General features: G+C 39.7%; 1 protein-coding gene across 15 annotated transcripts in view; it reads right to left on the bottom strand.

Moving 5' to 3' along the window:
• The window catches only part of OTOF (otoferlin), a 309139-nt gene that overhangs the window by 250856 nt on the left and 40264 nt on the right, over positions 1-18019 (bottom strand). For all 15 annotated transcript variants that reach the window (XM_075201127.1, XM_075201124.1, XM_075201132.1 and 12 more), the window contains exon 2: positions 7123-7181. In XM_075201127.1, coding sequence (XP_075057228.1) covers positions 7123-7181 — 59 coding nt within the window. The remainder of the gene's footprint in view (positions 1-7122; positions 7182-18019) is intronic.

Consider the following 18019-nt stretch of genomic DNA (forward strand, 5'->3'; position numbering starts at 1 on the left):
GTCTCTCTTTCCCTGTGCACCCATGTATTATACCTCTCTCTTGCCCATGTGCCCAATGTATTATACGTCTCTAATGTCCCTGTGCACCCGTGTATTATATGTCTCTCTGATCCCTGTGCACCCATATATTATAAGTCTCTCTTTCCCCTGTGCACCAATGTATTATATGTCTCTCTTTCCCCTGTGCACCCATGTATTATACGTCTCTCTTTCCCCTGTGCACCCATGTATTATACGTCTCTCTTTCCCCTGTGCACACATGTATTATATGTCTCTCTTTCCCCTGTGCACCCATGTATTATATGTCTCTCTTTCCCCTGTGCACCCATGTATTATATGTCTCTCTTTCCCCTGTGCACCCATGTATTATACGTCTCTCTTTCCCCTGTGCACACATGTATTATATGTCTCTCTTTCCCCTGTGCACCCATGTATTATACGTCTCTCTTTCCCCTGTGCACCCATGTATTATATGTCTCTCTTTCCCCTGTGCACCCATGTATTATACGTCTCTCTTTCCCCTGTGCACCCATGTATTATACGTCTCTCTTGCCCCTGTGCACCCATGTATTATACGTCTCTCTTTCCCCTGTGCACCCATGTATTATACCTCTCTCTTTCCCCTGTGTACCCATGTATTATACGTCTCTCTTGACCCTGTGCACCCATGTACTATAACTCTCTCTTTTCCCCTGTGCACCCATGTATTATATGTCTCTCGTTCCCCTGTGCACCCATGAATTATACCTCTCTCTTTCCCCTGTGCACCCATGTAATATACGTCTCTCTTGTCCCTGTGCACCCATGTATTATACGTCTCTCTTTTCCCTGTGCACCCATGTAATATACGTCTCTCTTGTCCCTGTGCACCCATGTATTATACGTCTCTCTTTCCCTGTGCACCCATGTATTTTATGTCTCTCTTGCCCCTGTGCACCAATGTATTATACTCTTGTTTATATATACACCATTTCCAGAAATTAGTTATTTGCAGCCACCTGGTATATTAGTGTGAATGATTCTGCTTTGCATTATATATAGTGACATTAATTTTTTTTGTGGTGTTAAACGCTGATCTCTGCTATGATCAATGTGTTATTTTGAGTATGCGCAGTCGCCCTTTCCTAGGAAGGTGGCGTTGTAGTCTGATATCACTCACCGGTCTCTACCATCTGCTGAGGACGTATTTACTCACAGATGCTGAAAGGCAACTGACAGGGAACATAATGAATCACTTCCTAACTATAATGTAATCCTGACTTATAACAAATGAAAGAACATACAAACCAACCCCCCACCAAAGGACAAAAACAACAACAAAACACGGGCACAATAGATGAACCTTTTCTGTTGTCAGATATTAGATCGGTCAGCAACAAGATTAAAACCACTGACAAGTGAAGTGAATAACATTGATTATCTTGTTACAATAGCACCTGGCAAGAGGTGGGATATATTAGGCAGCAAGTGAACAGTCAGTTCTTGAAGTTGATGTGTTGGAAGCAGGAAAAATGGGCAAGTGTAATGATCTGAGCAACTTTGACAAGGGCCAAATTGCGATCGCAAAGATGGAAGAATCATTCCCCCTGCGATCATGTGATCTGCTGCAGAGGGAATGATTCCTCCACCCCTGCAATCGCATCCTGGTGCCTGGCTGTCACGGTGACAGCCAGGCTGAAGACAGAGTAGCGGAGACCAGCGGGGCCCCAGGTAACTCTGTGATGCGCTGTTGTACCGGGCCCCCTGGTGAGCCCGGGCCCGGTACAACAGTATCCCCTGTACCCCCTGATGGCGGCCCTGGGTGTGCCCAGTAAGCAGTGGTTAGTACCAACCAAGAGTGGTCCAAGTAGGACAAATGGAGAACCGGTGACAGCGTCATTGGTGCCCAAGGCTCATTGATACATGCAGGGAGCGAAGGCTAGCCCGTCTTCTCCAATCCCACTGAAGAGCTACTATAGTGGAAATTACTGAAAAAGTTAATGCAGGCTATGACAGAAAGGTGTCTCTACACACAGTGCATCAAAAGCTTGTGGCTGATCGGTGTATGTTACTATTATTGCATATGCGGAAAATTGAAAATAAATTGCCTATTAAACCGTGCACTGCACATATTTATCCTGTTACATGTATTGAACTCATCTGTTAATATATTTTTCCCTGAATACCAGCTCAACATGATGATGATTATTTTTTTTTATTTTTTACTGCAGCTTAATGATGTCTGTACAAACAGCTCATTTTAATGTAACATGTGTTATTAGGGCGCTGTTTCCATATAACTTGCACCAACGGCCTCCTCTGAGCGCATCCTCTGAGCGCCGCCACCTCTATAGGTAACGGACATTGATCTGTTCGGCGCCTTAGAGCCGATTGGATTACAAGATGTACAGAGCAGAGATATTAATATAAGCCCATTGTCTGTGTCTTAGGGTGATATATTTGTTAAGGGTTTATTGGATTTTTTCCCTATAGTCTTGGTTTAAAATGTCAGAAAGTTTGATGGTTTAATTAACTGTCAACATGTATATAATGAGCTTTCATAAAGACCCTCAGAGACATGATACCATTATCTCTCATTCATAACGATCTATCCAGTCCTGTCATAGATCTATAGCACAAGGACTTTCAATACTGACTTACTCCACACATCTCTCACATTGACTACACTGGAAGTCCGAAGACGTCATTCTCCAAGAAACAATTGTTCTGGAAGCAAATGTTTTCTTTGCAGGATAATTAATTCTCTATACCTAAAAACCTCCAGGACCCAGGCGTTTACCTAGTTTGTCTAGTCAGTAGGTCAACCAATCAGCACAAATAAAGTCTCCTAAAACTGTTAAAATATTTTTAGTTTTGAAGGGTGTACGATAAGGGTTAGAGCACATATTGCACTCATTCTTTAAAACTTTGAATGTTCAGTTAGTAGATGGGATAGAACAACATGCAGCCAATCACAGAACTATAATGTTACCTGCAGCACATAGTATTTCAGTTCAACCAACTGCTGCATTTCCATATGTAAGTTTGAAGTAGGAGGGGCTAAGCCAAAATGTAGCCAATCAGATTATTTAAATGTTAACATTCCCGCTATAAGAAAAGGAGTTCATATATCCAACTTGTTAGAAATAAAATCACCATTCCAGTAGGAAATCTTACTTTTCTGTGAATAGCTGAATTGTCCCTTCAGTATATATTAATGTACTATCAGCATATACTAATGTCCCATCAGTATAAATATCCTGTCAGTATATATTAATGCTCTGTCAGTATATAGTAATGCTCCGTCAGTATATATTAATAGCCTGTAAGTATATATTAATGTCCCATCAGTATATATTAATATCCCGTCAGTATATATTAATATCCTGTCAGTATATATTAATGCTCTGTCAGTATATAGTAATGCTACGTCAGTATATATTAATAGCCTGTCAGTATATATTAATATCCTGTCAGTATATATTAATGTCCCATCAGTATATAATAATATCCCGTCAGTATATATTAATATCCTGTCAGTATATATTAATGCTCTGTCAGTATATAGTAATGCTCCATCAGTGTATATTAATATCCTGTCAGTATATATTAATGTCCTGTCAGTATTTATTAATATCATGTCAGTATATATTAATGCTCTGTCAGTATATAGTATATAGTAGAGATGGTCACTGACCCCCGTGTTTTGGTTTTGGATCTGGATTACCTTCGTGTTTTGGTTTTGGTTTTGCAAAACCGCCCTTTTGGTTTTGTTTTGCAATTTTGTTTAAAAATCAATGTTTTTGTGCATAAAATAACCAAATTTAGTGCTCCACCTGTTTCTTGGATAAGTAAGGTAATGCTAAAGGTACTAAATTAGGAAGAAAACAGTTTAATCCCTGGTAGGCCGTCCTTAATTCTCCACACAAACCTGGTTGTCTTCCTCTTCATCTTTGCCTATTGGCAATGCAGCCATCGTCTTTGGGTGTATATTACACCCTCCACTTGTAGTTGAACAGAAAAAAAGCAGCCTGCATAGACTAGAAAGTAAAAATAAATGGACCAAGGCAGTTTGGTATCTGTCTGCATCAGACCCCCTCTCCACTAGGAGTAAAATAGTTAACTATTCAGCCGTTATAGAGTCTAGAATATAAATAGAAATTGAGAAAGGCAATTTGGTATTTGTCTGCATCATAATCATCAACATCATCATTAGTGCCCTTGTTGCCTACACAAATCTCCCCCTCATCCTCTTCTAATTCCAAAGTGGCATCCTCAATTGGCATATCACCGGCTACACTCGGGCTGCTCAGGCACACATCAGCAGAACTGCTGAAAGGAACCTTCTTTATGGGTACACTGTCACTAACAGAATGCTCATGATTAGACATACCACTGGTGGGTGGACTCTCCCCAGAGATTGGTGTCATTTCTGATTCAAAGCATACATTATCCTCTAATGCCTTACTGTTTTCTTGCAGCTCGGCTTTGACGCGTAACAGTAGTTGTGCACCACTTGTAGGCTCGGTAACATTTTTGGATCTGCCACTAATAGAGAAAGGCGAAGGCCTCATTCTCTCTTTGCCACTGCGTGTGTAGAATTGCATGTTGGCAATTTTTTTTTTTTCGGCACTTAACTTTTCCTCAGTTACACTTCTTTTTCGCTTCAACACAGTACATTTTTTTTTGGAGTGTGTTTTTTTGACTGATTTCAAAACACTGTGTACTTTGACATCGCCTTGCCCAGATGACGTACTGGGAACACTACCATCAGGACTGGTGACAGAACCTGGTTGCTCATTCTGCTCATATGTGGACTGCTTTGAATCCATTCTGAGCCCAAAGAACTTGTAGTGTTAAAAATTATTTGGTAGATACTGCTGACAAATATGACTTTTAACAGCCAGAAATGTTTATGCACAATTATGGGGGACACCCCAAAAGCACTGGGGAGTGCTAAAAATTAGGTGGTAGGTACTGCTGACAGATAGTAATTTTGACAGCCAGAAATATTTATGCACAATTATGGGGGACACCCCAAAAGCACTGGGGAGTGCTAAAAATGATTTGGTAGATACTGCTGACAGATAGTAATTTTGACAGCTAGAAATATTTATGCACAATTATGGGGGACACCCCAAAAGCACTGGGGAGTGCTAAAAATTAGATGGTAGATACTGCTGACAGATAGTAATTTTGACAGCCAGAAATATTTATGCACAATTATAGGGAACACCCCAAAAGCACTGGGGAGTGCTAAAAATTATTTGGTAGATACTGCTGACAAATATGACTTTTAACAGCCAAAAATATTTATGCACAATTATGGGGGACACCCCAAAAGCACTGGGGAGTGCTAAAAATTATTTGGTAGATACTGCTGACAGATAGTAATTTTGACAGCTTGAAATATTTATGCACAATTATGGGGGACACCCCAAAAGCACTGGGGAGTGCTAAAAAGTATTTGGTAGATACTGCTGACAGATAGTAATTTTGACAGCCAGAAATATTTATGCACAATTATGGGGGACACCCCAAAAGCACTGGGGAGTGCTAAAAATTATTTGGTAGATACTGCTGACAGATAGTAATTTTGACAGCTAGAAATATTTATGCACAATTATGGGGGACACCCCAAAAGCACTGGGGAGTGCTAAAAATTAGGTGGTAGATACTGCTGACAGATAGTAATTTTGACAGCCAGAAATATTTATGCACAATTATGGGGGACACCCCAAAAGCACTGGGGAGTGCTAAAAAGTATTTTGTAGATACTGCTGACAGATAGTAATTTTGACAGCCATAAATATTTATACACAATTATGGGGGACACCCCAAAAGCACTGGGGAGTGCTAAAAAGTATTTGGTAGATACTGCTGACAGATAGTAATTTTGACAGCCAGAAATATTTATGCACAATTATGGGAGACACCCCAAAAGCACTTTGACTGCCAAATATTGAAAAAAAAACAAAAACCTCTATCCTCCTCTCTTCTCTAGCGATTTCTGTTACAACAATTGGAATCAGAATATTGGATTTTCTGTCCCTGCTCTAATCAGCCTGTGACTACACCCTGCTCTCTCCCTCTGTCAAATGGTGATGGATTGCTGTGGAGGCGGGTATTTATAATCTTCAAGTATCGCGAGAACCGAGCCCCGAGACCCGATGACGTCACAATGACGTTCGGCCTCGATTTGGATCGGTACTCGGATACCCAAAGTTCGGGTGGGTTCGGTTCTCGGGGAACCGAGCCTGCCCATCTCTTGTATATAGTAATGTCCCATCAGTATATATTAATATACTGTCAGCATATATTAATCCTCTGTCAGTATATAGTAATGTCCCATCAGTTTATAGTAATGCTCCGTCAGTATATATTAATATACCGTCAGTATATATTAATATCCTGTCAGTATATGTTAATGTTCCATCAGTATATATTAATATCCTGTCAGTATATATTAATGCTCTGTCAGTATATATTAATGTCCCACCAGTATATATTAATATCCTGTCAGTATATAGTAATGCTCCATCAGTATATTAATGTGCCATAAGTATAAATTAATGCCCCACCAGTATATATTAATATCCCGTCAGAATATATTAATGTTCTGTCAGTATATATTAATGTCCCACCAGTATATATTAATATCCTGTCAGTATATATTAATGCTCCGTCAGTATATTAATGTGCCATCAGTATATAGTAATGCCCCACCAGTATATATTAATATCCCGTCAGTATATATTAATATCCTGTCAGTATATGTTAATGTCCCACCAGTATATATTAATATCCTGTCAGTATATATTAATGCTCTGTCAGTATATAGTAATGTCCCGTCAGTATATATTAATGTACCACCGGTGTATATAAATGGTCCTTCAGTATATATTAAAGTAGTAATGGTATAAATTAATGACCCACCAGTATATATTAGACATCAATGTTGGTTGCATTATACATCAGTTGCATTATTATATATAGTATTTTAGTAAGAAGAATAAACCAGCCTGGACAGATTGCACCGTGCATTAATATACTGGTTCCCCATATACATGTCACATTGCTCTCTGTACGGCCCTGCAGACCTCATACAAAATACTCTACTTACTAGTACTTATAATTTCTTACCTCATCAAACCTGGCCTCATCTTCACAGTTCTCCAGCACTCTGGTATAAAATGAGAGTCCTGTAATGAGAGAGTGAGAAACCGCTGTTACACTGTGGTGTAAAATATTAATATTATTAATTATTATTAATATACTGTATGTTGGGTAGCTACAGTAGAACTACAAGTCACAGCGTGCCAGAGAATGAGGCTCTAGATGTAGAATATACTATGAGAACTGGATGTTTTTGTCCTCACCTGGAGGAGAGAACAGAATTTAGATACATTGAGAATGTGTTTATATAGAATTAGAATAGATTAGAATCTGCGCTGCCCCCGTTATCTGTCACTCAATGACCTGGGGTCTGACCACGGAGAGATAATGACCCATTGTCACCCGAACACACAACCTGCAGCGGATATACCCGGACTGAGGGGGAATATACACGAATACAGGGAGCTTCTAAAGACAAAATACAGTGTTATAAAGATGTACATTTATCATAGGGGGAACAAAATGATCAAAAAATGATTTCCATTTTTTTTTATTCACTAGAATAAAATACAAAAAAAAGTCTATTTATCAAATAATGTTAACAAATATTTCGTAAAGTTTCAAATGAAATTGTCGATTTTTAATGGTTTATAATCTGGCCCTGTGATTGTGTTTGTTGCACATAAAACATATACTTGCAGTTTATGCTTATTTAGTCATGAAATAATGTAACGGTTCGTGAAGAACATCTCAATGGATTTAGTAAATAACTCCAACGGGGCTGACCCAGCACAATCCAACCTAACTGAAGGGAAATCATTTTTAACAAATATTTTGAAAAGTTTAGCTAAAATATATAACAATAATATTATAATACAAAGATGCAATCACTACACATTTGGGTTTCACTACTTTGGATTTTTGTTTTTGATAATGTTTTAATGTTCAGTTATATTTAACTTTGCAGAAAAAGATGTCTATCTGTAAAATATCCGATTGCCGTATTTGATGATAAATCAGTGTACAAATGGCTAACCACAGGGCTAATCACATCACGTCTCACCTCACTCTGAGTGGGCACATCCCCTCCCATTCAAACTTCTTGTGGCCCGATCGATTCCAAGGAGGAGAGACCCTTTAAGAATTAAGGGAACTAAGCAACGTACTATCTATTGGACACTATGATTACTAAACTGCGGGTTTGAAAAAGTGGAGATGTTGCAACCAATCAGATACTAGCTGTTATTTTGTAGAATGTACTAATTAAATGACAGCTAGGGGCCTGATTCATTAAGGATCTTAACTTAAGAAACTTCTTGTTTAAGTCTCCTGGACAAAACCATGTTATAATGCAAGGGGTGCAAATTAGTATTCTGTTTTGCACATGAGTTAAATACTGACTGTTTTTTTCATGTAGCACACAAATATCAACTTTAAATTTCAGTGTACAAATAAGCTATTGATCGTGCTCTTTAAACGTATGTATTAAAATTAGTTTTTATTGGAATATATGTATGGAATATTATTTCTCTTCTTCTGTATGTTATGTAATATATTGTATTTTTCCTTTTCCTGCTATACATAATACACTGGTCACTGAATAACATGATGTCCAACCATTCCACCTTGTATTTTTGTGGTGGTAGGGATATAATAAGTCCGGTTGGAACAAAAGATTTTAAAGGTTCTTCACGCAGAACAATTAGGTCAATTTCTGCTGGAACGAGGTAAATATTACGTAAGAGGCTAATTGAATATTTTACTCATCTCGAGTAAAGAGTTTTCCTTAACTGATGCGACCTAAAAGAAGCATTATCTAATAAATTGCTTTCATGATATATGATCAAGTTAATTCCATTTCTGTATCAGAATTATGTATCAAGATCAGGCAAACTTACACTAATTGGTTGCAGTTTATTATAAGAAAATGTGTATTGGTCTTGAATCTTTAAAAAATATATAATCTATGAAATGAAGGGATATGAGCATAATATTGTGGCCGATATCCATGTTTGTCTCAGCTGATAAATTACTCATTTCTTAGCATTTTCTCTTGTGCTTTACTCTCTTTGTACGAATGGATCTCGGTCCCTGGAGCAGAATGAGGGTTACGTCTTTCACTTGTCATTCCCCAAGCTCATTGCTTTCCAGGTTTTTATTTGTGTGGAAGAAATAGTCCTAATTACCAGCTATTATCACAGCTCATTAATATCTGCTAAGAATGTCCTATATGCGCTCAATCGTGTCTATTGTCTCCTCCGCATGTAAAATCTCTTCTCTAGTCTTTTCAAGGCACCGGGACTGAGTTTACAATGAATATATTCTCCAAACATGAGCTCGCCTTGTTTCTCCCACCAGCAGTTCTGTTTCTAGTTTGTTACTCAGGATATTAATATAGGCTTTTGTATTGTTACCGCTGAGTGAATAGAAGCTCAGAAAATAAATTACAGTCTCAATTCTAAAGGTTTTCTGTTTGTTACGCTAATTATGCACAGGCAGTAGAGTATTAAAGGGACCCTGAATCTAAGCTACAGGCGTCCTCACATCAAAGAGCTACTGTAAGGTCCACAAATATAGATGTAAATGTTTCAGCAGCATCAGAAGAAATAAGAGACATCAAAAACAACTTCACAGGAAAGATTTTGTTTTTTTCTTGTAAAACATCCTGACTTTGTCACAAACTGTTTTACACACACACATACACACACACACACATATATATATACACACACACATACACATATATACACACACACACATATATACACACACATACAGATATATACACACACATATACACACACACATACACAGATACAAACACACACACACACACACTTTTGTTTATTGCATTGTGAGGACCCATGTCTGGAACATGGCGTATATGGACACCCCTTTCCTAATGCCCTGTCGACAGAACAATCATAGGGGTATGTGACGGAGCGGTTTGTCACCAGAGTTACCACATGAGATTTATACTTTGACTTTGCATAAAGTACTGACATGGACTGCTGGATGGGGAAAGTGTCATGTATTTTGACTGTCTGAGGACATCCACATTCCCACATACATAAATGAATAAAGAATAACAATGGTAGGGAAAGTTTAGTGTATTCTGGCCATCTGAGGACATCCGCTTGCCCGCTTACACCGACACCTAGCCATGGAGGTTACATCCCTGTTCAACCACTGAGTATCATTCCAACAAGTTTGATCCCTTTTTAAAGCTGTTATACGGTTCTTTATGTAGAATTTCACCCCCGACCAGTTCCGATCTTTCAGTATGGATGGTTCGCCCATAAGGCACACAACTCAGTCTCACTTGCCGGGCACTCAGCATGTTTGGAGAAACTTCATCATGCGCTTCTCCACAACTCGGATCTCCTCTCTGTCCCAGGATTTTCTCTGTACTTCTCTACAACCTGGAAGGAAGTAGAGTGGTCCATTGTGACCATGCGAAACTGTCAGGCGCCGCCTCCGCACCCCACATAGGTGCCAGAAACGGTCGCCTTCTGATCCCTTCTCTCGTCCCGTTGCCTAGCAACGGGACATTTTTCCGCCCACGTGACCCCCATGGCACGTGCATGCGCAGTATGCTGCAACCGTTGTCATAGCAACGGGACAGCTGTGTCTGATCGCCGGAAACTTCTCTCATCCACTACTTCCCCAGTGTATTTAAGCCTCACTTGGTTCTCACCTCTCTAGCTTCCCTGTGTTACATGTTTTAACTCCTGATTTCTGATCTTGGCTCCCTTGACTACTCTTCCGGATTACCCACTGTACCTTGCTGCCCGTACTGGATTTTGACCTTTGGACCGTTCCTGACTACTCTCTCGCCCAATCTTCATGGTACTGCGCTTCCTTGGTTCTGACCCAGTCTGTCTGATTACGCTTCATTCACTGCACTGGTGACTATCTTGGAGAACCGCCACCTGTGCACCTCACACAGCAAAGTCCATACCTCCTTGTAGGGGGTCCCTGGTGAACACCGGGGGTGCGTTAGCTTAGTAGCGCCAACACCAGTCAGTGGTAATTCTTGTGAAATACGTGACAGAAACACAGAGAAGGAAAAGTTCTTTTGCCTATCGAAACTATGTGCTACACCGGCGTGTGGAAGCCTTGGCTGGGCACTGGTCCCGTGTTGCCGGCTACATACGCCGCCTCTCTTCTGACATGGAAGTGTCAGCTGAACGCTTGACCACTCGTCCCTTTGTCACGGGGGATTGATCATCATCTGACATGTCGCTCTGTAGCTGGTCCAGTTCTGAAAAGAAACAGATATGTAAATCGGTGGTAGTCAGCATATTGATGCTGACTACCCCGACAATACTTACTCCGACATGCCGACCCCAAATGGCTACTTCACGACCTGGCTCCAGGACGGCTTCTGTGACCGCCAACTGCCAGGAATCGCGACCAATGAAGAATCCAGCCACTCTGCATGACGTCACTGCTGACCGCGACGCTCTTCTCCTTGCTGTTAAGGTGGAAATGTAAGTATGCGGCCATAGACAATGTACAACGCTAAGCAAAGTACATTGTAAAAAGCCAGGGAATACTGCAGTCTCTTCCTTTTCCTGCCCCTGCATTTGGTCGACTGACCTCTATCGGTGGAGCGCACACACACTCTACCCTCCACATCGGACACACGGACACTTTGGGCCGACAAAAGTGACTCTTGGGCACATGCCAGATTTTAATGCCGAGCATATCAGCAAGGTCCCCTGTATTGATTAGCCTTGGGAGGCTTTGTGGGGACCTCATTTTTTGTCCCCACTATGACTCAGGTCCCCACAGTGTTGGGGTGTAAACAGGTAAATGTCCCCTTAGGCATATGAATGCAAGTACACACACACATACACACACACACACACACACAAACAGGTCACAAGTACAAGAAAAGTTTGATTACATTTGTTTTGATTGCGAAAACCACATTCACTATTAGGCATGATATAATACAGAAGGTATAATCTTTCTTTTTGAGTATGAATGAAAGTAGCAAAAAAACGAAAATATTTTAAGATATGTCCAAAAGATCCTATAATATAGGCACGGATCAATGCAGAAAGCATTGAAAGATTGTAGTTGGAAAGTTACCAGCATTGGTTTAGGAAGCCCCAGTAATGGTGTTAGTTTCTGCTAATTGTTGGAGGGAGAATTACAGGAGAGGCCGTAGAGATACGCAATCATTAAATCTGTTGTTGTACATCCCGATTTGTTCTCTATTGCGACGGGCCTGGCCACTTACATCCAGAACCTGTGCTTGGGGGACGTCTATAAACTGGACTATATAACGCATATTAGAGTCATAAAAATCACTGTGTAAGAGCAGAATCTACGGTTAGGGCCTAATTATTAACATAGCTGTTTTCTCTGCTAATGAGTTGTTAATTAATTCACAGATTTTCTTTGGTTTCTTTTGTCAGCTTTTTTATTATGTGTAAATATATTCCCGTCTGTTGAAACTGACATTTGTGTAAAAAAATAAAATGAAAATAAACACCAGTTTTATGTAGCGTATATTGAGACCACTTATTTCTTAATATGCAAATGATGCCACATGCTGTCTTCACAATACTACAGCTCTTATAAACAGTTTCCATAGTTATTCTGGATAAGTGAACATCATCTTACCAGTAAGTCATATTATTATTATTGTACTAGATGTATACAGATTCCCCCAGACATTGACAGGCATGGATAATCGTTATTTATCTATATATAAAAAAAGCTATTTTTCTGCTGTCCCTTCCATCATCATCATCAGTTATTTATATAGCGCCACTAATTCTGCAGTGCTGTACAGAGAACTCATTCACATCAGTCCCTGCCCCATTGGAGCTTACAGTCTAAATTCCCTAACACACACACACACACACACACAGACAGTGAGACTAGGGTCAATTTAGAGAGCAGCCAATTAACCTACCAGTATGTTTTTGGAGTGGTGGGGGGAAACCGGAGCACCCAGAGTAAATCCACGCAAACACAGGGAGAACATACAAACCCCACACAGATAAGGCCATGGTCGGGAATTGAACTCATGATCCCAGTGCTGTAAGGCAGAAGTGCTAACCACTGAGCCATTGTGCTACCCAAGATCACAGACCTGATTCCGTCTTAACACACAGGAACGCTGCGCAGTTGCCTGGGCATAGTGGCCTCATAGGCTTGACAAATTTTCAGTATATTATTCCGGGAGATTTATTTAGAACCTTCAAACCCTCTTTATTAAAATATTTAGGTGGACTAATCACCCCAGTATCCACTGTTATCTGTACATGCAATCTTGCTGTTGCAAATACATATCTTGGCTTTGACGAAAACAACGTACATGTATTAATTGTACATAAGTGAGTGGTTGTGTATAAAGGGCCTAGGGCACTGCTTTGCCCGGGAGCCTATAATGCTGTTAAGACGGTCTTGCCTAAAGGTAAATCATGTAGATGTGTATGAGTCGGCAGGCTCAACAGGACTTTCAGTTGTTTGTAAAACCATTACAGATATTGCACCTTCAGTGTGTACCCAGCTTTAGTCTTGTGAGTGTTGCTCAGGTGAAGTTTTTCAGCACTAAATCTGCCCTTATTTGCAACACACAGATTCCCCATGCTGAGTAATGATTTAAAGTATTATATTGTGGGAATAATTGGAGAATTGTCTATCAACAATGGGATAAAACTATGTTGCGCACTGTAATAGAATCATTTCTAAATGGTTTTGTGGATTTTCCACCTCATACCCCCACGGCTACAGAATTTCACACATTTCTCAGACACAGTTTGGCCTTCTGTTCATTCCTATGTCATTTATGAATTTATGATTTTTAATTAATTTTAGTTTATAAACCTTATTGGGACATACTGCTTGACCCTGAAGGTAAGTGAGTGTACGTGAGTGAGTATAGGTGCGGGTGAGTGTACGTGAGTGAGTGTCAGTTCAGTTGTCATTGAATTGTCCCCATGTAGATTTGAATATCAGGGTCCATATTGACCCCCCCCATGAGAAGTGTTTGTTTCAGATCTATTCTCTAGGACAATTCTAGGAGGGGGTTGTAGTACAGGACTGCAAAATGTGGCTGCACAAGCAACTGCTGTGACATATCCGTTCCTGTGGAATGTAACAAAATAATTGTTCCTCTGGTCTTCGCTCATTAGCAACCTTTGGAGCTGATCCTAGGGTCAGATACTCAAACAAACACATTGTATCTACACAGACAGTCACCCACACCACAAAAACTCTCATTACTATACAATATATATTATTACACAATAAATATCAGAGCGGGTCCTTAGTGCTAGGATAGAAGAATAAATAGACAACCCTGTAGAAACAGATTATATTTTCCACTCTCCGTCAGAGTTACAACGTCACTGGGGGATTGATGGTTAGTTTGTGCCGATTGGACCTGACCCGGGGAGATCTGTCCTGTCAGAGAGTATAGCGGATAGACAAGTGTGATCAGAGACATGAACACACAATTATACCAGAACTGCAGGTGTTAAAAGAAGTTATAATCGAAGTGTCTGACAATTTGCCAAGCTGGCTGGACAAGGGAGCCTGAGGCGAGACAGAATGTACGCCAATCACTTTAATAATATGGAGTTACGCTATTCCCTACTTGGGTAATGACTTATCGTCATCAGGAATTCTTATTCCTCCACTGTGTATTAAGAGAACCTGTCATGTACAAAATAATCACTGTATTTTACAAGAAATGGTAGAAACCAGTGAACGGACATTGTGAAAATAAAATAATAGGATATTGGTTGCTTTTCTTTAGGATCCGCGTCTAAGTATTACCTCTGGCTGGTTTCTTCTTACACAACTACACCACATTATACTAATGCATGCTGGTCACACCCACTGGTGGCGTGGTGTGGAAACTCCCCTCTGCAAATCCTGCGTTTGCCCCTGCAGTGTGGAGTCTTTTATGAATAAACTCCTCTTTATTTGACACAGTTACGTGTCATGTCCATTATTTTATATTAGTGTTAAGGATACAAGAAGGTGGTAATAGTTATAGTTATAACATCAACCGCTAAGTATTTAAGGTATTTAAGACGCAAACGATCATAAAACTCAACATCCTCAGATTACCAACACAGCTACAAACAACACAACGAAGACTATAACACAAACTAGTTTGCAGTGTGGGCACTATTGTAGATTAATGACACTCAAAGGTGTAATTAGCGAGCCTGTGCAGGGAAGCAGGGAGGAGGGAACCGGTACCCACAGCTCGCTAGTTCACTTTGCAGCATCCCCATTATCGCCATGGCTCCTGGTGCAGGGAAGCAGGGAGGAGGGAACCGGTACCCACAGCTCGCTAGTTCACTTTGCAGCGAGCCCCATTATTGCCATGGGTCCCGGTGCATCGGACCTGCTGCTCCAATGGTAGATCCGCCACTGATGACACTTATTGGAGACAGTGGAGAAGGTCATATATAGATTCGTATATCAGATCTAAGCGAGGGAAGAGTTGGGAAGAAATGATGATGGAAGGGTTTTGGGTTAAGTGAAGAAACTTTTTAAAGTCCCAAAATACGTTGGTCTATATAAAAGAACAACAAATATCACCCACACATATACTGAGCCTTGGATAAGGGGTCACAGGTTGGTGCCGCAGACTCTAAATTTGAAATAGAGAGAAGTAGGATTTTTTGGGCTCTGATCCGCAAAGAATTAAGCAACACGCCAAATAAAAACAAGACTAGAGAAAACCCTTTTATAAAAATACTAAAAAGAAAGAAGAAAAATATTTAAATCAGAGAAAAAGAGCTATCTATGGGGCAAATAAAACACTGCACACCAGTCTGCTGACCCCATCCCCAATGCGCAGTATGGCGGCTGCATCATGTGATGTGGATGGAGATGGACGGCAGGATAAATGATGTTTATTACAGACAAATCCTGGTCACAAAATTTGTTACCGTCTGCCGAAAGCTGAAACTGAGGAGGAATTTTGACTTTCAACAGGACAATCATCCAATGTTCTGTTATGTCAGTTTTAGTGGTCCTTTAAGTAATCAGTGTTCTCCCCATCTCTCAGGAAAGTAGAATGTCTGTCTGCAGTTAAAATATTCAATACAAAGATTTATCTGGATTGTACAGGTGACAGACTGTCACCCCCAACTGTCCTGTTTATCAAGACACAGTCCTAATGTCCCAGTGGGACAATTAGAGATGGGATAGGCATATTGAGGTATAGCACAGGTTGTTTAGGGTGGGAAGGGGGAGGTAGACTTTAGTGGGCCAATATTTTAATGTTGGGAGGTAAATAAATTGGAGGATTGATGGAATAGAGCTGTTGCCTATGAGAAAAGTAGGCGTGGCTTCCAAGGAATGTGGGTGTGGCTGAATAGATCTGGAAGGAGATTGGGCATTTTAAGAACACTATTTAGCTGGATTGTGGTAGTGATTTATTGTGTCCCTATTAAGCTTTTTAAAATGTTGGGATGTACTGGATGAAAATGTAATTATATTACACCTGCTGTCATTGATTCATAACTCCCAACATTCAAACTGAACCCTTTTATTCAATCACATCTGCTGAAATGACATTATATTACACCTGCTGTCATTGTATCATATCTCCCAACATTCCATCAGACTGAACCTATTATTCCATCACATCTGCTGACATTACATTATATTACACCTGCTGTCATTGTATCATATCTCCCAACATTCCATTATTCTGAACCCTAATATTCCCTCACATCTGCTGACATTAAATTATATTATACCTGCTGTCATTATATCATATCTCCCAACATTCCATCACACTGAACCTATTATTCCATCACATCTGTTGACATTACATCATATTATACCTGCTGTCATTATATCATATCTCCCAACATTCCATCACACTGAACCTATTATTCCATCATATCTGCTGACATTACATTATATTATACCTGCTGTCATTGTATCAAATCTCCCAACATTTCATCAAACTGAACCCTATTATTCCATCACATCTGCTGACATTACATCATATTATACCTGCTGTAATTATATAATATCTCCCAACATTCCATCACACTGAACCTATTATTCCATTACATCTGCTGACATTACATTATATTATACCTGTTGTCATTGTATCATATCTCCCAACATTCCATCACACTGAACCTATTATTCCATCACATCTACTGACATTACATCATATTATACCTGCTGTCATTATATCATATCTCCCAACATTCCATCACACTAAACCCTTTTATTCCATCACATCTGCTGACATTACATCATATTATACCTTCTGTAATAATATAATATCTCCCAACATTCCATCACACTGAACCTATTATTCCATCATATCTGCTGACATTACATCATATTATACCTTCTGTAATTATATAATATCTCCCAACATTCCATCACACTGAACCTATTATTCCATTACATCTGCTGACATTACATTATATTATACCTGCTGTCATTGTATCATATCTTCTAACATTCCATCAAACTGAACCTATTATTCCATCACATCTGCTGACATGACATCATTTTATACCTGCTGTCATTGTATCATATCTTCTAACATTCCATCACACTGAACCTATTATTCCATCACATCTGCTGACATTACATTATATTATACCTGCTGTCATTGTATCAAATCTCCCAACATTTCATCACACTGAACCCTATTATTCCATCATATCTGCTGACATTACATCATAATATACCTGCTGTAATTATATAATATCTCCCAACATTCCATCACACTGAACCTATTATTCCATTACATCTGCTGACATTACATTAAATTATACCTGCTGTCATTATATCATATCTCCCAACATTTCATCACACTGAACCCTTTTATTCCATCACATCTGCTGACATTACATCATATTATACCTTCTGTAATAATATAATATCTCCCAACATTCCATCACAC

This window comes from Mixophyes fleayi, chromosome 3 (assembly GCF_038048845.1).
Source record: "Mixophyes fleayi isolate aMixFle1 chromosome 3, aMixFle1.hap1, whole genome shotgun sequence".
Classification (NCBI taxonomy): Eukaryota; Metazoa; Chordata; class Amphibia; order Anura; family Limnodynastidae; genus Mixophyes; species Mixophyes fleayi.